A 24076-nucleotide genomic window follows, 5' to 3' on the forward strand; every position below is an offset into this window, starting at 1 on the left:
TTAGTAAATTTATTTATTTTATTTATTTATTTTTGGCTGCATTGAGTCTTTGTTGTGTGGGCTTTCTCTAGTTGCAGCGAGCAAGGGCTACTCTTCGTTGTGGTGTGCTGGCTTCTCATTGCAGTGGCTTCTCTTGTTGTGGAGCACAGGCTCTAGGCACATGGGCTTCAGTAGTTGTGGCAGGTGGGCTCAGTAGTTGTGGCTCACGGGCTCTAGAGCACAGGCTCTGTAGTTGTGGCGCACGGGCTTAGTTGCTCCACGGCATATGGGATCTTCCCAGGCCAGGGCTTGAACCTGTGTCCCCTGCATTGGCAGGCGGATTCTTAACCATTGTGCCACCAGGAAGTCCCCATTTATAATTTTATAACTTTATATATTTTTACATGTTGCAAATCTGACTGAATTTTTGCAAAAAAACAAAAAAAAAAGATCTTTAACATGCTTCTAGTGATTGTTGCATAAATGAGTATATGGATACAGCCATACCCACAATTTTCCCTGACTTAAAGACCTCAATCTCTACCTTAAGATGTGGACTTTCTTTGTTTTCAGGGCAAGTTTTACAAATGGAAGATGATCTGGTGATCTCATTTCAGTTAATGCTGTGTGTCCTTGACTATTTTATCAAACTCTCACCTCCCGCATTACTCAAAGAACCATACAGTAAGTATTTTAAGTAATTTATGCCCCTCCTGCTTCATCATTCAACATTTTTTTATGGACTTACACTAGATCCAAAACATGGTTCTAGAGCCAAGGGAATGATAAAAAAGAAATCAGACATGGGTTCTGCCCTTAAGTAGTATAAGATATAGAAGGAGAGATAAGTAAGCAAGTAATTAGAGTATGTGGTTGAAAATAGTCTGGGCCAAAATATAGCAAATACTATGGGAGTTGAGGAGATGAGAAAGTTTTCCCAGCTGGGAAAGACCAAGGAAGACCATAAAAAAGTGGTGGCATTTGAACTGAGTGTTGAAGGAGTAGTTAGGGTTTGAGTGTTGTGGTAAGTTGGGAGACTGCACTCCCAGCAAAGAGAAAATCAAGAGGCAAGGCATAGATATGAATGAGACTGCACAGGGAAGAGTAACGCATTCTATAGAAATGGATTAACTAAATTTTTATTATTGGAAGCTATAATGATTATGTGACTGACTTTTTTTTTGCATATGAACTGTAATTGATCCACTTCAGTGGGTGATGAGATGGGAGGTGTATTTAAATAATAGCTATTGCTGAAATAATTAGATAGCATTAAGCAAAGACAAGTATATTCCTCTTAGAATGGAATTGCTCCCTTTGGTGGCGTGTAGAGTAGGATTTAAAATCACTTAATACGCTATAGAGAAATGTAAACTTAACTAAGGTTTAGCTGACTCCTTGCTCCTAAAATGTTGACAGTATTAGTAATACTAAAAATAATAGGGGAAAGATCAAAACATGGAAGTCTCAAAGTGTTGAAGTGGCTGAAAAGCTGAAGCCTAATTAATCTTCGTGAACAATAACTTCCTGGAAAAATGAAGCAGAATTTTGAAAAGATGTTGAACATGGCTTGACAGAAAAGGCAGGTCATTTAGCAGAAACCACATGCAACACAGAGGGGAAAAAATATAAAACAATATATTTTTAAAATTTCTGAATCTTTAAAAATTTCCTTTGTATGCCTTTTCCTCACTTTTTAAAAATGTTATAACTTTAATAAGTTGATATATAACTTTAGGTTGACAGCCTTTGTTCTTTTGGATAATTCAAATGTACATTTAATTCTGTAAGTGCCATCTTAAATAGAAAGCAGGATAAGGTGTTGAATTAACTGGCTATGATAAACTTGCAGTTAGCTTTTTATTATGAAGAATTTCAGTGAGCATAAAAGAAAGTCGTATAATAAGCTTCCATGTACTTATCACCTGCCCTCAGTGCATAACTTATGGTCAACCCATAGTCCTATCTACTGCTCAGTTCTACCAGCGATATTATTTTGAAGCACACTTTTGCATACCATTTCATCCCTATAAATTTCAGTATGTATCTGTGAAAGATAAAGTCTTTTAAAAAAGCATAATGACAGTACCATTCTCACACCTAAAAATCAATTAATAGTGATTCTTTAATTCCACCAAATATCTAGTAAGTATCCATATTTTCAATTGTTTTATAAAAGTAATTTTAAAAATTTTTACATGTTGACTAAATCAGAATTTAAATAAGATCTCTACTTTGTGATTGGTTGGTATGCTTTTAAGACTTAAAAAGTTCCTCCTCCATCTATCTTTCTCTTTTTTTCTTGTAATTTATTTATTAAATAATCAGGTGGTCTTGTTCTGTTGAGTTTTCCATGGTTTAATTTGTAGTGATTGCATCCATGGTGTAGTCTTAACATGTTCCTCTATCCTGTCAGTTTCTTGTAAGTTGTTTGTTGGGCCTAGAGGCAGTTAATACTTTTTATACTTAGTCGTCTGTAATCTCTTTAATAGCTATATTCACATTCAGTTTGAATTGAAAATGCTCAAAATAATCCAGGGTATTTTTTTAAAATTACAATTTAGTGTCACATGAGTATATTTGTATGCTTAATTTTTTAAAAGCATCATAATTTATTTGCTAAAACTTTAAAAAATTTATTTTTTATCCTGTATCTACAAATTGAATCCATAAATATATGCTTATTATTTTTTAGACTCTATTAAGATAGAAAACATTTTTTCCCCTTGCAGACTAGTAGGATACACTTAATATTAGTTTATAAGTTGGCTATTTCCCTTGCATTTTTCATATTTGTCTGTGGGGTTTTAAATTTCTTTTTGGGCTAGTTGGGGGCAGAAGAGAATAGGGATGGTAGCAACTATGACCAGTATATAACTTACAGTAGATATTCAATAAATAAAGCTGTTAGCTTTTTAATGAAGCCTAATAATAAAAGTAGCAGAATGTTACCAAGATTATTTCTGACCTTCCGAGTTATAATTAGAATACTTCATTATTTTATACAGTGGAATGTGCAATTGTTCTTATCTAATTTACCATTTTTACAGAAACAGCTGTAATACCTATTAATGGTTCACCTCGAACACCAAGGCGAGGTCAGAACAGGAGTGCACGGATAGCAAAACAACTAGAAAATGATACAAGAATTATTGAAGTTCTCTGTAAAGAACATGAATGTAATATAGATGAGGTAATTTAACTTCATGATTTCTTTAAAATAGTTAAAGTAGATTTAGATGTAAGTTCTTCCTAACAGTATTTAATTCTTTTATGATGAGCTTGCTTTTTGTAATTAGTGCCAACTCTTTTGCAGTAGCAAAATATTTAGAAAAAGTTTAATTTTCATATTCAGTTACTTTGATTTTAAAGAGAATAGCTCCCTCACTCTGGAATCATTGAAATGTACATGATTAAAGCAATAGTTTTCAAATGTATTTGTTCTTTGATTCCTCTGTGGTTACTGATACGCCTAATGTTTTCAAGTATCCTGCTCAGAAAACCCTAGTGTTTTGATTTAGTGCTAAGTGATACCAACATTAAGTTTCTGTTTAGCCTTCTGTAGTTACTCTTTTTCTAAATATCACACCAGATGTTAATGACTGGTAGAGGATACATGAACACCCAGGAATTGCTTATCTTGTCAATAAAATCTGGAATGTTAGAATTGGAAGGAATCTTACAAGTAATGTACTTGGCCTCCTTTTACTAATGAATAAACAAGCTTCTAGAGACTGATAGCTGATTACTAACAGAGTCTATGCTTTGGACCATCTGCTACCAGTGCTTCTTTCACTGTGCCATGCTCTTTCTCTCATAGACTGTTATATTGTCCAAAATTCACTACCACTAGATAGCTATGTGAAATGTTGCATCTTTGAAATTGCTCTGTCAACTCTGGGAAGGAATTGGGGGTATGATCTCAAAATCTAGTTTAAGAAGTGTTGGAATGATTTATCAAGATATCTGGGTTTTAGCACTGTGGCTTTTATTAATTTTAACAAATATATAGATATAGACATATAGCTGTATCAACTTTACACATGTAATATATTTACTTTTCTAGAATAACAAATTATCTTTGCTAATAAGCTGACAAATGTAGTTGAAATATTTTTTTTTACTCCAGTCTGTTGCTTACTCCCTCAAGGTAATGAATAGGAATAAATGCAGTTTTCTAGTTCCTGGTTGTTAGTTCTCTGTATTTTAGAACTACTTATAAAATTGCATTTCAAAAATCAGGAATAAATCATGTTTTTCCTTTTTATTTTAAATAATGCTTCTATAATTTAGAATGTAATAACGATTTGTAAAGTGTAGGTGATTAATAGCTTTTGGGGTAATTCATATTAATTTGACATTTGATTATTTACATGTAGCATTTATAGTTATATAACTATTGGTTAGTTATATTTATGGTTATATAATTATTGGTTAGTCACACTAATTGGTTAAATAGAACTACCCACCTTATAATTATTCCAGTTCAGTGGGAATTAATTAGAAAACAATACTAATATGTATTACAGAAGCTTAATTCTTAAAGCATTTTTGTGAAGCAGAAGATAGGAACTTATTAATAGGAAGATATTAAATTATTCTACCTTAATAAATGTAGACTGCAAATTGGAAAAGGAAGTTAAATGAAGAAAAGTAAGTTGTTTAAAATTCCATAACACTTTGCCCGTGTAAAATAGTTAGGGGTATAACTCCACGTTTTCCAAGGACGGTCTTTATTATCCATGTTAAATGTAGGGTTTTTTGTGTGAAACTGCATAATGACCAAAACATTTTCACTCGGTTTTGAATAGAATTGTTGGGTATTTGTATGTGAAATTATCTTCTTATAAAAGCAGGTCATTTTCCTAAATTTATGCTGAAATAATTGACTCGATATTCCCTAAGCTAGGTATGTGTGTGAAGTGGCCCAAAAATATGCTTTGGGGAGAAATCAGAGGCAGTGTAGAGAAATTAAAAGAGTCTTGGCTTTGATGCTAGACAGATTGGGTTTCAATTCCAGCTCTGCCACTTCCTAGCTGTGTAACTTTGGTGAAGTCGCTTAATATTTTTGAGCCTGCCATGTTTTCACCATTTGTTAAATGTGGGATATTGAAGTTGGTTTCGATGGATTTTCTTCTTATAAATCCCATTTCATTAACAATTCCCCCCTGCACCTCCATTTTAGGACCTGAAATCTGCCTCACATGAATTAAAAAGTGAATAATTGAATTAATTATAAATAAGCATCACACTGGGTTGAATGTAACTCATTGATCAAAATGTCAGTTAACACTTTCATTCTATTGTTAATAGTGACAGATTTTTCTAAAAAAATTTTAATTATCATGTAACTTTATCTTTTTCAGGTGAAAAATGTTTATTTCAAAAATTTTATACCTTTTATGAATTCTCTTGGAATTGTAGCTTCTAACGGACTTCCAGAGGTAATCTGAAAGAAAACGTAATAAAAAATTAATGTGTTTCGGGACTTTAGCAAGGGAGGAATAGTTGCCTAAATTTCTTAAGATCACTTTACTGTATATTAAATGTTTTTTACTCAAGGAAAGAATCTAAGTAGAATTGTGGTGAATCAACTTTATATAGTAAGAAAAAACCCCTTTTGAACCCATTTATGCTCAAATGTATAAATAAGCAGCATTTAAAAGTTTGCACTAGAAATTGGTTTGTACTAAAATTTTTCAAAAATCAGAATGTAGGCTTTTGAACTTCTAAATGCCATTAAATATTTAAATAGAAGTAAATATCTGTAATCAAATTTGATTCTAATTTACTTTGCTGCGCTTCTTTAAGCATAGGAGCCATGATTTGTGCCATCAACATTATTAGCATTACTGTACTTGGAGCAACTCTTTTGAGGCTTTTTTTTTTTGGCCACAGCGCGTGGCTTGCAGGATCTTAGTTCCTCCACCAGGATGGAGCCCAGGCCCCGGCAGTGAAAGCCAAGTCCTAACCACTGCACTGCCATGGAATTCACTCTTTGGAGTATTTTGAAAAAGCTGCTTAATTGGATGTAGCTTTGGTTGAAATGACTGTGATTATACGGTAGAAATGTTTTACCTTAGTGGTGTGCCATCCATCCATCTGTTGCTTTTCACATTTTTCCTCATATGTCTTGCTCTTCAGTGAGAACAGAACAACTGAGAACTTTGTGTGGTAATGTGTGGAGAAAAGAATGCTTAAATAAATGATGAAGAACAAGTACTCAGTGAGGAAGCAGCGTTTCAAACACACCTATTATCAGTCACCAAGACCGAAAGACATGAAATCAGAGAGCTAGATTGCTGATTTTATGGCCTGAGTTGGTAGCTAGTCCTCCTTGAATTAACTAACTTACTCATTCAGCAGTTATTTAGTGAGTGCTTAATATATGCCAGGCATTGTGCTGGATATCATCAATGCAGAGATTTAACTCACAGTCATTGTCATTAAGGTGCTAGTGGAAGAGACGGGCATAGAAGTAGAACATTAACAGGAGTCTACAAAAGTCTAATAGATGTGTACACAGGGTGTTGTGATATCTCAGAGGAGGACTCCCTAATCCAAAGTGGGCCAGATAGGTTTTGCGGAAAATTCTTTGGAGGTGATGTGGTTTCTGAGCTGAGTAAGATTTTTGAGAAGTGGCATTTCCAGGGGTTGGAAATTATAGATTTAAAGGCACAGTGATATGTGATAGTATGGTCTGTTCTGTAGAGTGAGTGGTAAGACATGGTACTAAAGAAACAAGAAGGGGCCAAAAGTTGTATTTCTGAGTTCTATTACCAACTTATATACCAAAAAATATGCTGTTTACAACTCTAAAGAATCTTGGACATTCATAATTTTTTTTCCCTCTGAAAGGATTACAGGGTTATTATTAGAAAATTCAACATAAACTTTACATTATATAGCACTAATAGCTGCCAGTCAATAAATGATTGATAATTAATACCTAACTGACATAGGGCAGGAATGACGATTAAGCCTTAATCAAACATGAATGGCTGATCGGCCTAAAAAACTTATGCAAACAAACAAAAAGTTTACATTTAACTGGATTTTTTCCTACCACTCCTTTTAGAATGCAATTTTAACTCTCTCAGGTTGGAAACACTCTGGCTTTAAAAGTCACAGGAGGGCTTCCCTGGTGGCGCAGTGGTTGAGAGTCCGCCTGCCGATGCAGGGGACACGGGTTCGTGCCCCGGTCTGGGAAGATCCCAGATGCTGCGGAGCAGCTGGGTCCGTGAGCCATGGCCGCTGAGCCTGCGCGTCCGGAGCCTGTGCTCTGCAACGGGAGAGGCCCCAACAGTGAGAGGCCCGTGTACCACACACACACACACACACAAAAGTCACAGGAGAAGGCTGCTAAATGGTTTTCTACTGGGCACTGGTTTTTATATTATGATTAGAATATTATGAATCAGAACTGATAAAAGAATTATAGTTTGTAGCATTTGGAAAAGTGCTAAGATTGGAAATAAATTGTGCAAGTATGTTAATTGGGCTAATTAATTGAGCTTATACTCTTGCCCAAGATACGTAACTGAAGGGAGTCAGAGTGAACCAAAGGATTTAGAAAAGATAGGAAGAATACATAATAAAGGTCTGTTACAGTGTTTGAAAAATTATTTTATATTGATAAGTGTAGTAGAAGATTAAAAGTGAGTGATGTATAGGATGGAGGATCTCGGCAATTAAGTGGTTATAATAATGTCTTTTCATCTTACAGTTCCATTTCAGTACTGTTCTGTAGCATTGGTGATCCTTGTCTAGATAAAATGTGAGATATGTGCATAAAATAGGTTTAAAATTGAGTTGAAAAAAATCTGCAGTTTTCTTTACTTCACTTTTAGATATGCCTTATTTATATTCCATGTGAAGTCTGTATAGTGTAAAATTAAGTGTATATTTTTATGAAGATTCTTTAATTAAATCTGTATTTCTGTGTACTGAGAAGTAATGACATGAAAAGGATAATCATCAATATTTTTTGCCTTTGAGGTGGAAAGTCTCTCTAAACAATATGAAGAAATTTACCTTAAAAACAAAGATATAGATGCAAGATTATTTCTGGATCATGATAAAACTCTTCAGGCTGATCCTACAGACAGGTATTATACATGATATATTATTATTTGTTGATATGCTGGTTCATTTTTTAAAAAGTTAGTATAAAATTGTATTCTCTTGAATTGTCATATAGAATCCTAAAGTAGGAATGGTTGACGGTAACTACAGGCACCTGTGAGATATTGTGTTTTCCGTTCCAGGCCATTTCAATAAAGCAAATCACGCAAACTTTTTGGTTTCCGAGTGCATGTAAAAGTTATGTTTACAATGTACTATAGTCTGTTAAGTGTGCAATAGCATTATATCCAAAAAACAGTGTGCGTACCTTAATTTAGAAATACCTTATTTCTAAAAAATGATAACCATCATATGACAATGCAGAGTTTACAAACCTTCAATATGTAATAAAACACAGTATCTGTGAAGCACAGTAAAGCAAAGTGCAATAAAATGAGATACGCCTGTAAAAAATTTTTGAATGATTGTAAGTGTGGTTAATTTTAAGTCTTCAGCATGAAATCTTTTAATATTAACTAAAAAAATATGTATATATATAAAATTTGGAAGTTAAACACAAATAAAATGTTTCAGATTTTAAGTCAAAGTAAGTTTTTGGAAGGCGTAATGTTTGAAAAACTTGAGTTTTATTTTTTGATACTGAACAACCTTGCTAGTAATATCATCAACATCTAACATTCTAGAGAAAACAAACATCTAACTTTCACTTTCAAAAAAATTCTTAGTGATTGGTACACCGTTTGTTGTAAACCTAGTGGAAAGAAACCCAACTTAAAAATTATGATAAAAAAAATTTTATTTATTTAAGCAGCTTCTGGATCATCTATTTCCTATCACTTCTATTATTTACTTAACCATTTTGTATGATGTTATGAGTCAACAGAAGGTACTTTACTGCTTTTTTGACTCATAAATCACAAATTGTAAGTTTTCAGTCTGAATGACTTTGTTTATCATTATTTAGTTTTGAAATGCAGAGAACACCACGAAAAAGTAACCCTGATGAAGAGGTAAATGTGATTCTTCCACAGACTCCAGTTCGGTATGAATTTTCTTACTTTTGATTTTCATTATAATTATTTATTCAGTACTTTATAGTGCTTCGGGTTTATTCATTTGTTTCATTATATATTTGTATATACATGCAGCAAATATATATTGAGTGCTCTTTGTATGCCAGACATGTTACTAGTTGCTGAGGATATGATTATTAGACGTAGTTCTGTCTGTCCTTAAGGTATATAACCCAGAATGAGAATGTGTTCCATTTCAGTATATAAAAAAGAGAAAAAAAAGTATCACCATTTGCTCTGTATATAACCTAGAAAGATTGGAGCCATTTTTTAGTGTCCTTTTCCTCACTTGCTTCCCACATCTAATCTGTTTTCAAGTCTTGCTGAGTCTGCCTCCTAAGTATTTGAGTTCATCTACTGTTCCCCATTCCTACTCTTCCCACCCTTGTCCAAGATATCTCTCTCCTTCTCTTGGAATTTTTGCAGTAGCCTACTAACTGATCTTGCTGTTTCTACTCTCATGACTATTCCTCTCTCCCTATCACCAAATATATTCTCCAGAGAGCCCCCAGAATAATATTCTAGAAATGTAAATCAGATCATGCTTTTTTTTTGGCTGCAATGCGTGGCTTGCAGGATCTTAGTTCCTCCACCAGGATGGAGCCCAGGCCCTGGCAGTGAAAGCCAGGTCCTAACCACTGCACTGCCATGGAATTCACTCTTTGGAGTATTTTGAAAAAGCTACTTAATTGGATGTAGCTTTGGTTGAAATGACTGTGATTATATGGTAGAAATGTTTTACCTTAGTGGTGTGCCATCCATCCATCTGTTGCTTTTCACATTTTTCCTCATATGTCTTGCTCTTCAGTGAGAACAGAACAACTGAGAACTTTATGTGGTAATGTGTGGAGAAAAGAATGCTTAAATAAATGATGAAGAACAAGTACTCAGTGAGGAAGCAGCATTTCAGACACACCTAGTATCAGTCACCAAGACCAAAAGACATGAAATCAGAGAGCTAGATTGCTGTTAAGTTTGTGATTGCTTCCTACTGCAATTGAAATACAGTGCAAATCCCTTAACAGTGCCTACAAGACCTTATATGATCTAGCTTCTGTTACCTCTCCAACCTCATCTTGTTTTCCTGCTCATTATGTACTAGCCAGTTTTCTGAACTCTCCAAAATCTTCTTTTGTACTCAGTGACCTTCATATTTGCTTTTGTTTCTTCTGTTTTGTTTTTGTTTGTTTTTTTTTTGCGGTACACGGGCCTCTCACTGTTGTGGCCTCTTCCGTCGCGGAGCACAGGCTCTGGACGCGCAGGCTCAGCAGCCATGGCTCACGGGCCCAGCTGCTCCGTGGCATGTGGGATCTTCCCGGACCGGGGCATGAACCCGTGTCCCCTGCATCGGCAGGCGGACTCTCAACCACTGCGCCGCCAGGGAAGCCCCACTTTTGTTTCTTCTGGAAACTCTTCCTTCTTTTCTATGAATTGCCAACTACTACCCTTCTTTTAGGTTCAGCACAAATACTACTTTTTTGAGGACTTATTTCTCTCTGAAGTATTTTCCTTTATTATTCTTTCTCACAGCATCCTGTTCTATTCCTTCAAAGTATGTATCACAATTTGTAATTATAAATTCATCTGTGTGTTTGCTTGTTTTTGTCAATACCCACAATAGTCTTTAAGTCCATACCACATGGACCATGACTTTCTTGTTCACCATTTAATCATTAGGAGCTAGGAGAATACTTGGTACATAGTAAAACAATCAGTAATCTTTTCAAATGACTACATAGATACATAAAAATACATTTTTGTTTAAATATGGTAAGAGACATAGGACAAGTTAATGAGATGGCACAGAAGGGACTTTATGAAGTGATATTTGAACTGAATTTTGAAACATGTAAGTTTGTGTCACAGGAGACTGACAGCATGTGCAAAGGCATGGAAGTATGAAACAACATGATGCATCTGGGGAACTATAAGCAGCTCTGTATTGATGGACTAAATGGGAAGATGAAATGGCAGGAGAGGAGGGTGGGTATTAGATCATGAAAGGCCTTATATTCCATACTCAGAAGTTTGGGCTTTAACTTGTGCAGGATATGGCCTGTTGCTATACCTGGGTGTTAAGCAGGGCTAGGATAAAATCAGACTTGATTTGTGAAAGTTTACATGGTAGTAGTTTGTGAAAAGATGGACTGAGGAGGGCGTGGTGAGAAATAGAGAGACCTGTCAGTCTGTCACAGTGGTTAGGCAAATTAGGATAACCTGAGGAGTTTTTTTTTGTTTTTCAAAGTACATATGCCTAGACCCTGCTGCCATAGACATAGTCAGAATCTCAAAATGCTCTATTGCAGTAATCCAGTTGAGAGATGCTGAAGATATGAACCAAGAGGTAGGCAGTTGGAGTGAAAGAGCAAGAACAGGTTTGATAAACAGTTGATGAATTCATATTTAGAATATTATTCTTAAGGCATTTATGGGATATGAAGAAGATAATGTAGTAAGTAGTAGGATATAACGATCTTATAGATTTGGGAATCATCAGGGAGAGTTAAATCAGAAAAATAGGGTCGGGGGGGGTGGTGTGATGAATTGGGAGATTGGGATTGACATGTATACACATACACTGATGTGTATAAAATGGGTGACTAATAAGAACCTGCAGTATAAAAAAATAAATAAAATTCAAAAAAAACCAAACAGAATGAGGTTGCCTGAAATGAGGGTGCATAATAGCAATAACGGTTGGCTAAAGGCCGAACCCTAAAGAATGCTAGCATTTAAGGATGAGATAGAAGTTAGATTAAAGAGAATGAGAGGTGTGATTGGGGAGGCCAGAGAATGAAGCCAAAGAAGCCAAGGGAGGAAGGGAGTTTCAGAAGAGAGCAAGTGTTTAAGAGTGTCAAATACCTCAAGAAAATCAAGTATCAGAACAAATAAAAAAGATATTTTGGTTTTAGCAGTTGGTCACTTATGGCTTTAGTCATTGTGGCTTAAGTAGATTAGTACATGTACACGTCACAGAAGCAATATATTTAAAAGTTGAGGAAGTGTAGATATCAGTATAGAGAGGCTTGACTGAGAACACTGAACATGTTTTATTAAATAATATTTAAAGACCCTTTTGGCTATAAACATTCTACAGTTTTTTGCATCATTAAACAGTGCCTACAGAGTAGCAATGAACTGCTACTCCAAAATTGGAACATTAATATTTACCATATACCATACACAGACACGTGTGTGCGCACACACACACACACACACACACACACACAATTATATAATTAAAGAGATCTCAAAGAGATTGACCTACTTTTATGTTTTAGTGATGATGACTTCTAAAATTATGTATCTTTTCATCTTGAAGGTCTCTGTAAAGGACAGTCACTTGGTTCTCTACTTGAGTTACTAAATATCTTACTGTCTTTATTTGAAAATTTTTAATATTTATTTGTAATAATGTTTTCTTAAAATATTACCATTTTGATGCCAGTTTATGTTTTATCCTTAAAATAATGTCATTACTTTTTCATCAATTGTTTTGTTGATATTTAGTTCTATTAGTAAATAAGCATATCAGTTCTTTAATTATAAACTTACTGATGATCGACATATGCTTTCTTAAAGATTTAAGTCAAATGTAATTCCTCATAAACAGCAGTACACTAAGGCTTTTATAAAGTCTTATTTCAGAGAACTTCTTAAAGATAAACAGGAGACAATGAGATTGAAGATATGTGTAACTTATGAAATAGATACTTATCATTTTTTCTTTTTATTCCTTCATTGCTTAACACTTCTTCCTATTTTTTTCTAGGACTGTCATGAATACTATCCAGCAATTAATGATGATCTTAAATTCAGCAAGTGATCAACCGTCAGAAAATCTGATTTCCTATTTTAATGTAAGCCATATATGAAACATTATTTATTATGATATTTTGGCAAATAAATTTGAAATTAGAAGTTAAAATACTGAGTGTTTTTTTAAACACCCATTTCCCAACCAAGTTGTCTATTATCTCATTTCTTGCTTTTTTTTTTTTAATTTTTTTTTTTGGCTGTGTTGGGTCCTTGTTGCTGCACGCGGGCTTTCCTCTGGTTGTGGCGAGCGGGGGCTACTCTTTGTTGCGGTGCGTGGGCTTCTCATTGCAGTGGCTTCTCTTGTTGCAGAGCACGGGCTCTAGGCGTGCGGGCTTCAGTAGTTGTGGCACGCGGGCTCAGTAGTCGTGGCTCGTGGGCTCTAGAGCGCAGGCTCAGTAGTTGTGGCACACGGGCTTCGTTGCTCCGTGGCGTGTGGGATCTTCCCAGACCAGGGCTCGAACCCGTGTCCCCTGCCTTGGCAGGCGGATTCTTAACCACTGCACCACCAGGGAAGCCCTCTTGCTTTTTTTAACTCTCCAAATTAGATATTATTAGTAGTATCATTTTATTTAGACAGTGTTGTTTTTAGATTTTCTCATATTTACTTTTTGTGTTGCTCACCATTCTTTTTTATAACTTAGACCTCACTTTCATAATTATTTTCTTCTTTCTTCAGATACATCTTCTAATCATTCCTTTAGTGGGGGTTAGTTTGGGATGAACTTACAAGCTTTTTGTTTTGTTTTTTGTCTTAAAATATCTTTACTCTTGGACTTCCTTGGTGGTCCAGTGATAAAGACTCTACTCTCCCAATGCGGGGGCCCGGGTTCGATCCCTGATCAGGGAACTAAGATCTCACATGCCACAACTAAGACCTGGCACAGCCAAATAAATAAATAAATAAATTACATACATATATACATACATAAATATTTTTTTAAAATATCTTCACTCTTATTTTTTGTAAGGTAGTTTACCTGGATCTTCAATTCTAGGCTGACCTTTACTTTCTCTTAGTAGTTTGAAGATATTACTTCACTATTTCCTGGCTCTCATTGCTACTAAGATGTTTTCTGTCAGTCCATCTGTTGTTCCTTTATAGTTTATCTTTTCTCTCTGGCTCTTTTAAGATATTTTCTTTGAATGTGACATTAGACAGGATTTAACATTTGCCATATCTCTACGGTCTTTTTTATTTAGCCCACTTTCATTTACATTTCTTGAGTGGCCCTGTGTGCATTGCAGTTGGCAACTCCTGATGGACCCTGAGTTTGATATCTGAAGGACCCCTGCTAGCCTCCCTCCCCTCAAAAAAGGGAGAGAGGAAGAGAGAGAATGAAAACTAGTGTCTATATTCCTTGTTTGCTCTTTTACTCCTTTAAAATCAAGTGAGGCTTGGGAGCCACTGAAATGCTCATCTGTGGCAGTTGGATGAGGCTAGGAGACTTACTAAAATTTGGCTTATCCGGTAAGTGCTTTGTGTGGTTAACATTCCATTTAATATCATAAGCTGCCTGTGGTTTTGTCATATTCTTTGTTGTCTTGTTTATATTTCCACCCCCCCCAAGAATTAACAGAGTATTCTCTGTCATCATATTCATAATTGTGTTGGCTCAAAACTTATTTTGTTTGTCCAGTTTGCATAAAGTTGCTTTTATTTGTGGGTTATCTGTAGCACAAGAATATTTCCCAAACATAGCTACCCAGTTACTTAGAACTTTTAGAAGGGATAATGGTAGAAGTAAAAAGAATGATAATCTCTCTCTTCTTAAATATTGTTTTCAATATTTCCTCCAACATTTGGAGTATGTAGGAAGTCTTTTTTATTTTAAACTACTTCAGTTGGGTAGAAAATTCTGCCTCAAAGACATTTTCCGGAGCTCAGTTTAAAGCTTAACATTAAATGAAGCGCAACAGTTTAACTGCAGAGTTTTATGTACACTACAAATGGCCTATCTCAGAGTGGGCATATCTTGAAGACCATTAAGTTTTTCTTTGAATTTGCTTCTTTATTAGTTCAGGTGTCTTCATTTTAAAAATTAATGGCATCTTTTCTTCTGTGTGTAAGTAAAATCTTAGAAGCTATAGACATTTTTTTCTTCCAGTTTTATTGAGATATGCTTGATGTACAGCTCTGTATAAGTTTAAGGTATACAGCATAATGGGTTGACCTACATACATCATGAAATTAGCATCACAATAAGTTGATTGAACATCCATTATCTCATTTGGATACAAAGTAAAAGAAATAGAAAAAAAATTTTTTTCTTTGTGAAGAGAACCCTCAGGATTTACTCCCAACAACTTTCATGTATAACATACAGCAGTGTTAATTATATTAATCATGTTGTACATTACATCCCTAGTACTTATTTACCTTATAAATGGAAGTTTGTACCTTTTGACTGCCTTCATTCAGTTCCCCCTTCCCCTACCCACCCCCCGCCTCTAGTAACTACAAATCTGATCTTTTTTCTATGAGTTTTTTTCTTTTTGAAGTATAATTGACCTACAACACTGGGTTAGTTTCTGGTGCACAGTATAGTGATTCGATATTTCTGTACATCTCAAAATGATCACCACGGTAAGTCTAGTTACCATTTGTCTCTGTACAGAGATATTATATAATTATTGACTGTATTCCCTACACTGTACATTTCATACCTGTGACTCATTTATTTTGTAACTAGAAGTTGGTACCCCTTAATCTCCCTCATCTGTTTCTCTCTTTCCCCACATCCCTCGCTTCTGGCAACCATCTGTTTGTTCTCTATCTCTATAACTCTGTTTCTATTTTGTTGTGTTTGTTCATTTGTTTTTTTTTTTTAGATTTCACATATAAGTGAAATCATACAGTATTTGCTTTCTTTGTCTGATCTACTTCACTTAGCATAATACTCTCTAGGTCCATTCTTGTTGTTGTCACAAATGGCAAAATTTGTTTTTTCTTTATGGCCAAATAATATTCCATTGTATATATATACCACATCTTTATCTATTCATCTATCAATGGGCACCTAGGTTGTTTCTATTCTCGGCTATTGTAAATAATGCTACAATGAACATAGGGGTGCATATCTTTTCAAATTAAGTGTTTTCATTTTCTTCAGATAAATACCCAAAAGTGGAATTGCTGGATTGTATGGTAGTTCTGGTTTTAACTTTTTGATGAGCCTCCAAACTGTTTTCCACAGTGGCTGCACCAATTTACATTCCCACCAACAGCGCATGAGGGTTCCCTTTTCTCCATACCCTCGCCAACACTTGTTATTTGTTCTCTTTTTGATAATAGCCGTTAGACAGACGTGAGGTGATATCTCATAATGGTTTTGATTTGCATTTCTCTGATGATTAGTGATGTTGAGCATCTCATGTGACTGCTAGCCATCTGTATGTCTTCTTTGGAAAGATGTGTATTCATTTCTTGTGCCCATTTTTTTAATCAGCTAGTTTGCTTTTTGGTGTTGAGTTGTATGCGTTCTTTGTATGTTTGGATATTAACCCTTTATCAGATATATCGTTTGCAAATATCTTCTCCCATCCAGTAGGTGGCCTTTTCTTTTTGTTGATAGTTTCCTTCACTGTGCAGAAACATTTTGGTTTGAAATAGTCCCACTTGTGTATTTTGCTTTTGCTGCCTTTTCTTCCAGAGTCAATTCCAAAATACCATCTCCAAGACTAATGACAAGGAGCTTACCACCCATGTTTTCTTCTAAGAGTTTCATGGTTTCAGGTCTTATGTTCAAGACTTTAATCCATTTTGAGTTAATTTTCGTGTGTGGTGTAAGACAGTGGTATAATTTCATTTTTTTGAAACTGGCTTTCCAGTTTTACCAACACATTTATTGAAGAGACTGTCCTTTTCTCACTGTATATTCTTGGCTCTTTTGTGGTAAATTAATTGATCATATGCATGGGTTTATTTTTGGACTCTCTGTTCTGTTCCATTGATCTCTGTTTTTTTGTTTTTGTTTTTGTTTTTGTTTTGCGGTACACGGGCCTCTCACTGTTGTGGCCTCTCCCGTTGTGGAGCACAGGCTCTGGATGCGCAGGCTCAGCTGCCATGGCTCACGGGCCCAGCCGCTCCGCGGCACGTGGGATCCTCCCGGACTGGGGCACAAACCCGCGTCCCCTGCATCAGCAGGCGGACTCTCAACCACTGTGCCACCAGGGAGGCCCTGATCTCTGTTTTTATATCAATAACAAACTGTTTTGATTACTGTAGCTTTATAATATAGTTTGATGCCTCCAGCTTTGTTCTTCTTTCTCAGGATTGCTTTGGCTATTTGGGGTCTTTTGTGGTTCTGCACAGTTTTGAATTGTTTGTTCTATTTCTGTGTAAATACCTTGGAATTTTGACAAGAAGTTTATTGAATTTGTATATTGCTTTGGGTAGTATGGGCATTTTAACAATATTAATTCTTCCACTCCATGAGCATGCAGTAGCTTTGCATTTACGTGTGTCTTTTAACGTTTCTTTCATTAGGGTCTTAAGTTTTCATTGTACAGATCTTTCACCTTCTTGGTTAAATTTATTCTGGATACAACTGTACATGTGATTGCTTTCTTAATTTCTCTTTCTGATAGTGTGTTATTAGTGTATAGAAATACAACTGATTTCTGTATGTTGATTTTGTATCCTGCAACTTTACTGATTTTTTTTATTAGTTCTAACAGGTTTTTTGTGGAGTCTTTAAGATTTTGTATATATAATATCATGTCATATGAAAATAATGACAGTTTTACCTCCTTTCCAATTTGGATGCCTTTTATTTCTTTTTCTTGCCTAACTGCTCTAAGACTTCTAATACTATGGAATAAAAGTGGCAAGAGTGGGCATCCTTGTGTTGTTCTTGACCTTAGAGGAAAAGTTTTCAGCTTTTCACTGTTGAGTATAATGTTAGCTGTGGGCTTGTCATGTATGGCCTTTATTATGTTGAGGTACATTCCCTCCATACTCACTTTGTTAAGAGTTTTTATCATAAATCGATGTTGAATTTTGTCCAATGCTTTTTCTGCATCTGTTGAGATGATCACATAATTTTAATCTTTTATTTTGTTAATATGGCATATCTTTGATTGATTTGCAGATATGGAACCATCACTGGGATAAATCCCACTTGATCATGGTATAAGATCCTTTCAAGAATATTAATGTATTCTTGAATCGGGTTTGCTGATATTTTGTTAAGGATTTTTGCATTTGTATTCAGGAGGGATATTGGCCTATAATTTACTTTCCTTGTGGTGTCCTTGTTTTGGTATCAGGACAGTGCTGGCCTCATAAAATGAGTTTGGGAGTGTTTCCTCATCTTCTGTTTTTTTGGAATAGTTTGAGAAGGATTTGCAGTAATTCTTCTTTGAATGTTTGATAGAATTCACCAGTGAAACCATCTGGTTCTGGACTTCTATTTATTGGGAGGTTTTTGGTTACCTATTCTTTCTTCTTACTAGTAATTAGTCTTTTCAGATTTTCTATTCCTTATGATTCAACCTTAGAAGGTTGTATGTTTCTAGGAATTTATCCATTTGTTCAAGGTTGTCTAGTTTGTTGGCATTCAGTTGTTCATAGTAGTCTCTTATGATCATTTGTATTCCTGTGGTATCAATTGTAATATCTGTGAGGCTGTTTTTGATGGATAATGGAAAGGGCTAACAAATCTGTTCTTCCCTAACTTGCCAGCAGAAAATTTAGATAATAGAGTTTTTTAGTTGTACTCTAGTATTTTTGGTCACTATTATCCCAGAATGGAATCCTTTATGTTCCTCATATTTTCAGTAGTTGTATTTACCTAGTTTATTGTGGAAGTGTTTCCACAGTATAAACAATTGAGAGTGATAAGTCATGTAGTATAGAACAGAAAATGTTAATTCTCTGATTAAACAGTATCCTTAATGTTAATTCGTGTTTTTCCTTCTTAAAGAATTGCACAGTGAATCCAAAGGAAAGTATCCTGAAAAGAGTGAAGGATATTGGGTACATCTTTAAAGAGAAATTTGCTAAAGCTGTGGGACAGGGATGTATGGAAATTGGATCACAGGTAACTTGAGTTCATTTTGATTAGTGCCACTATATAGTAAATAATTTCAAATGCAACATCTGTCCCAGTTGTATAAATGCTGTAATAGTATCTGTCCAATAGTATAAAATATTGGAAGATACCATATCCCAGCTGCTTGTGTATGCTGCTGTTTATGGAAAGCTTTATGGGACAGCTCCTCTCACTCCATTACAGAAACCAAAAGTAAACATGCAGAAAATTTTAGAAGAATTGTTGAAAATTTAAAAAATACAGTAAGAAAAAAATCAAAATCTTGCTAACATTAAGTTTTTGGTGTATATTCTTTAACTTTTACATATATGAATATTCATGTGTGTATATACTTATACAAATGGAATCATATTATACATGCCATTTATCAGTGATATTATTAAATGATGTTGTTTTTACTATTACTATTATTATTTCAGAAAATCTAAAACTAATATATGGTAAGCCAGTGGGCTCTGGATCAGAGCCCTGGGTTTATATCTGGTTCTATCATATATGAGCTGTCATCTAACTTCTCTGAGATTCAGGTTTCTATATTTGCTCTGCTTTTCTCTGTGGCATTAATGAGGTAATATATAAAATATATTTGAAAACTGTAATCTACTATACACATTTATTTCGGTGTAGTGAGGTTATATTTTGATTCCATCTGTGTTTTAAACCATTATATTTAAAAGTTCTTTTTGGTTATATATGAAATTTGTACTCATAATTTGGAATGAAGGATTTTGGTGTGTGTTTGTGTGTGTGTGTGTGTGTGTGTGTGTTTATCTAAAATTTGACTGTTCTTTGGACTAATGAAAACTAGTTGTTTGATAACTTTTTGCTTATAAGATCAGGTAGGTCTGATTTTTGCCTTGACCAGTTTTATGGAAAGAGACTATTATGTTAATCCTGGAGAGCTATCTTGAAAATGTGTGTTCTAGGTCACAAGAAGTATTACATTAGTATGTAAAATGGTTAAAATAGTACCAGGTACATAATATATTCTTAGTACACATATATCTGTTGAATGATGTAGACTGAAGTGGAATGATAGAAAACCAACTACTGGACCCCTCCTCTTGAAAATTTATCAGGAATGTTAAAACCATCATTTTATACCTAAATCTTGAGTTTTAGACAAGCAAGCTTTTGTGATCTCTTGGTAGCCATATTCCTAAGAAGGGTCAGGAATGTGTCTCAAGAGAAAACTTTTAAAAAATCAGGAATTGTTATGGTTTTCTAAACTAGTGGGATCTAATTTTTTTTCTTTCTTTGTAGCGATACAAACTTGGAGTCCGATTGTATTACCGAGTAATGGAATCCATGCTTAAATCAGTAAGTTTAAAAGAATATAATAGAAAAAAAATTTAATGCTGACACAAAGAAGGCTTCAGTTAATTTTTTTTAATCTGTTTTAGGAAGAAGAACGATTATCCATTCAAAATTTTAGGTAAATTTTTGTTTTAGTAAAACAATTTCTTCTTTTTTTAAAAGTAAATGTTACAAAATCATTCTTTTTTTTCCTTTAGCAAACTCCTGAATGACAACATCTTTCATATGTCTTTGTTGGCATGTGCTCTTGAGGTTGTAATGGCTACCTATAGCAGTAAGTTAAATTTTAGTAAATAAACATTTTAGTTCAATTTAAAGTTAAAAAAAACTACTTACCTAATGTGTGGTATGGGTTTTTGTGGTGGGCGGAATGGAGAAGTTAAGGAGTTAAGGAGAAGAAATGCATATTTTAGATCAGTATATCCTGAAGAATGTAATTGGTCACCGTAATGTGGTCACCATAAAGTGGTTTATTAACCTGAATTATTTCATGTCATCTTGGGAATAGTTTCACTAGACTCCTATTCTGGACTATCCTGAATCCAGGAAATGTACCTATTGAAACCCCTTCAAAGACTTATGAGACTGTAAAATGCCTGAGGAGTACTACTGAGCAGATTCCACTGATATGGAAGCACTGCTACATATATATTCTGTGGTTATGAGACAAAAGGTTGGAGCTAGAATCCACCAGATAAACAGAACAGAGGTCATCAATAGTGTTTTTTTTTTTAATATAATTTTAAACACGTATTATTTTGCAAATAATGTTGCAAATGTCCAAAAAAAGTTTTGTTTGCAAAAAACAACAGAAGAAAATTTATCTAAGGATACAAATATATAATAAAAGAGGAACTTAAATTAGTAAACAAATATGGACAACTGTGAATCCTCATTTATAACCAAGAAATGCATAATTAAAACATATTTACTAACCAATCAAATTGTCAAAATCTTAAAGAATCACTTCCTCTCTTAATCGAGGATTAATGAGACAGTTAAAATGGATATGCTAATGCATTGCTGGTTAGATGTTAAACGTGTCCCGGATACAAGTTTAGGGTGTTTAAACCTTTGAAAATTTGATATAAGCTGTGAGCCTTCTATCCAGGAAAGACATATATATGCACATACACTCAAACTTTGGAAGCCTATTTCCTAGGAGTCTGTGGACCCCAGAATAAGAAATTATGTTCTAAATAAAAATTTTTGTTTAGCCTTTCTACTGTGTTTTAATTTTTTGTTTGATAAAACCTTCAGACCAAAAAATATGTCATTCAAGGCTTAACATTTCATACCTAAGTTACGTTTTTCTTTCATTTTTAGGAAGTACATCTCAGAATCTGGATACTGGAACAGATTTGTCCTTCCCTTGGATTCTGAATGTACTTAATTTAAAAGCTTTTGATTTTTACAAAGTGATTGAAAGTTTTATCAAAGCAGAAGCCAACTTGACCAGAGAAATGATTAAACATTTAGAACGATGTGAACATCGAATCATGGAATCCCTTGCATGGCTCTCAGTAAGTAACTAGCTAAAATAGTTAAAGATACTCATATGCATATGGATAACAGTTATCTGTTAGTGAGAGGTATTTGTTAACATTTACCTCAAGAACAAATATGAAATTTTTTTTTTTTTTTACAAATATGAAATTTAATGAATAATGTTGTTTCAGTGTATAGCCCAAGAAGCAAGTGGAATATTAGAATGGAGTTTTCTTTGAGCTCCTCAGACTGTCTGATACAGGGATTTATTTATGAATAGCTTTTCTTAAAGCTTGGCACTTCAAAACAAAGCAGAATTCTTTAACGTATTTGGGAACTTTATTTAAAATAGAGGTGTCATGTATGAAAATTTAAATGTCTACTCTTAAAATTTCAACAAAATGATGAAAAAATTGAGATTATGCTATTGATATGATTTAAAAATACAGATTTTTAGTTCAATTTTATCTGATTTTTTTTGTCCCATTGTTAAAGGTAATCCAAAAATCTACACAATTATAGTTATTGTTTATAGCATTATAAGGGCACAAAGCATATTCTCTAGGTAGTCTATTTATAGCATATAACCTATTGATAAGGCTTTATTTTAGTAAAGGTGACATTTCCTATGTAGTAATAGTAAAATATTTATATGGAGTTCTTCTGTTATGCTCTTTAAATCTTCATAGTTGGGTAATACTTTGTTAAGCATCAGGTTTTTAGATTAATATAGAGTTGGTTTCTTCTGAAATTGTTGCATATGCTAAGCATATATCTTTTCATTTTTATCAGTATATAGAAATGGCAATAGAAAAATTAAGACTTTAGTTATATTAGAATCCTAATCTGTACATGTAAACCAAGTTTTACTTTTTTGATATTTTAAAAATGTAATGTCTAAGAGTAACTTGTTTCTTAGTGCTTTTCTTGTATTGCTGTATAGACAGAGTGGATAGAAAAGGAGAGAAGTATGGGAAGTTGATAGAAAGACACTATTGCTAAGATTGAATTGGGTAACTCCTTTATACAGGAGCTTCCACTGTAGAAGAAAAGGAGTGGTTAGGAGAAAACTCTCAGAATCCGGGGGTTAAATGAAAGTAGCAAAAATAAATAAATAGATCAATAAATGAAACAAGCAGATAGAGTACTTTTCAGAGGCTGTTGTGCCCTCTCTTCCTAGAAATTGAAATCAAGACATCACTGTATTATCTGAAAGTGACTATTCTCATTCTTTTAGAGAACTACTTTTATTTCCATCAGTACACATCTGCTGTATGCCTTGCATTGAGATAGACATTGTGAGGATATAGAAAAGACATGAGCTCTGAAAGTTGTGGAGGAAATAGTAGAAATGTATGGTTTAACAACTGCTTGTGCTCAAGCCTGTTTAGTTCAGTTACTGGTGTTCTAGGATTCAAAACAATATTCCTTTATTTTTGAGAATTTTTGAAGAAAAAGTGACATGCACAAAGTCTGGAAAAGGGTATAATTTTTTAATAATAGGATGATGTGGAAGTCATAATAAGCCTCTGAATTTAAATTCTAAGTGTGGTATTTCTAGGGGATGAAATTATAGATGATTTTTAATGTTTGGATTTTTAAAAAATCAACACATACTACTGTTTTAATTGTGAAGAATGGAGTGGTAGTGGGTAACTGTTAAGATAAGTCATCCTACACAAACACAATATGTGAATTTTTCCTGTGAGAATAATTGACATTTTAGAGAAGAGACATACTATAGATCTATTTGAGCTTTCACAGGCTTTAGGATTTTTTTCTTTATTGAAGTATAACATATATACAGAAAAGTATATATCACAAGTTGTAGTTCAAAGGATTTTTTACAAATTAAATATACCCACATTACCAACATATACAATAGATCAAGAATCAGAGCAATGGAACACACCCATGATAATCAAAATCCAGATCAAGAATCAGAGCAAACTTTCATGGTTTTTTGATTCTGTATTATAATGAGTCTCTCATTAAACTGTAGTGATTTATAAGAACATATTCAGTGTTGTTTACCTAGGGAAACATCAAGTGATATTATTACTTACTTTTACCTGTTGATAATTTAATGAAAGAAAGAACATCATTGTATTTTTAATGGTTGCATAGGGAAAGGGTTCAGTATCTTTACTTCACAATCTTGAGAAATAATAAAGAACAGAATAACTATAAGAAGGAATAAGCACACTTCTGTTTCTTTTGATCCCAGAGAGATTAACAGGCAATATATGAATGTAAAATGCT

General features: G+C 34.1%; 1 protein-coding gene across 5 annotated transcripts in view; it reads left to right on the plus strand.

Moving 5' to 3' along the window:
* Nucleotides 1–24076, plus strand: part of RB1 (RB transcriptional corepressor 1) — a 135354-nt gene that overhangs the window by 44923 nt on the left and 66355 nt on the right. For all 5 annotated transcript variants that reach the window (XM_027116285.1, XM_027116284.1, XM_027116287.1 and 2 more), the window contains 11 exons: nt 553–663; nt 3030–3172; nt 5346–5423; nt 7978–8087; nt 9029–9106; nt 12910–12997; nt 18881–18997; nt 20273–20329; nt 20413–20444; nt 20524–20600; nt 21653–21849. In XM_027116285.1, coding sequence (XP_026972086.1) covers nt 553–663; nt 3030–3172; nt 5346–5423; nt 7978–8087; nt 9029–9106; nt 12910–12997; nt 18881–18997; nt 20273–20329; nt 20413–20444; nt 20524–20600; nt 21653–21849 — 1088 coding nt within the window. The remainder of the gene's footprint in view (nt 1–552; nt 664–3029; nt 3173–5345; nt 5424–7977; nt 8088–9028; nt 9107–12909; nt 12998–18880; nt 18998–20272; nt 20330–20412; nt 20445–20523; nt 20601–21652; nt 21850–24076) is intronic.

Source organism: Aethalodelphis obliquidens, unplaced genomic scaffold (assembly GCF_003676395.1).
Source record: "Aethalodelphis obliquidens isolate GAN/ISIS:26980383/991018 unplaced genomic scaffold, ASM367639v1 scaffold16, whole genome shotgun sequence".
NCBI classification, from domain to species: domain Eukaryota; kingdom Metazoa; phylum Chordata; class Mammalia; order Artiodactyla; family Delphinidae; genus Aethalodelphis; species Aethalodelphis obliquidens.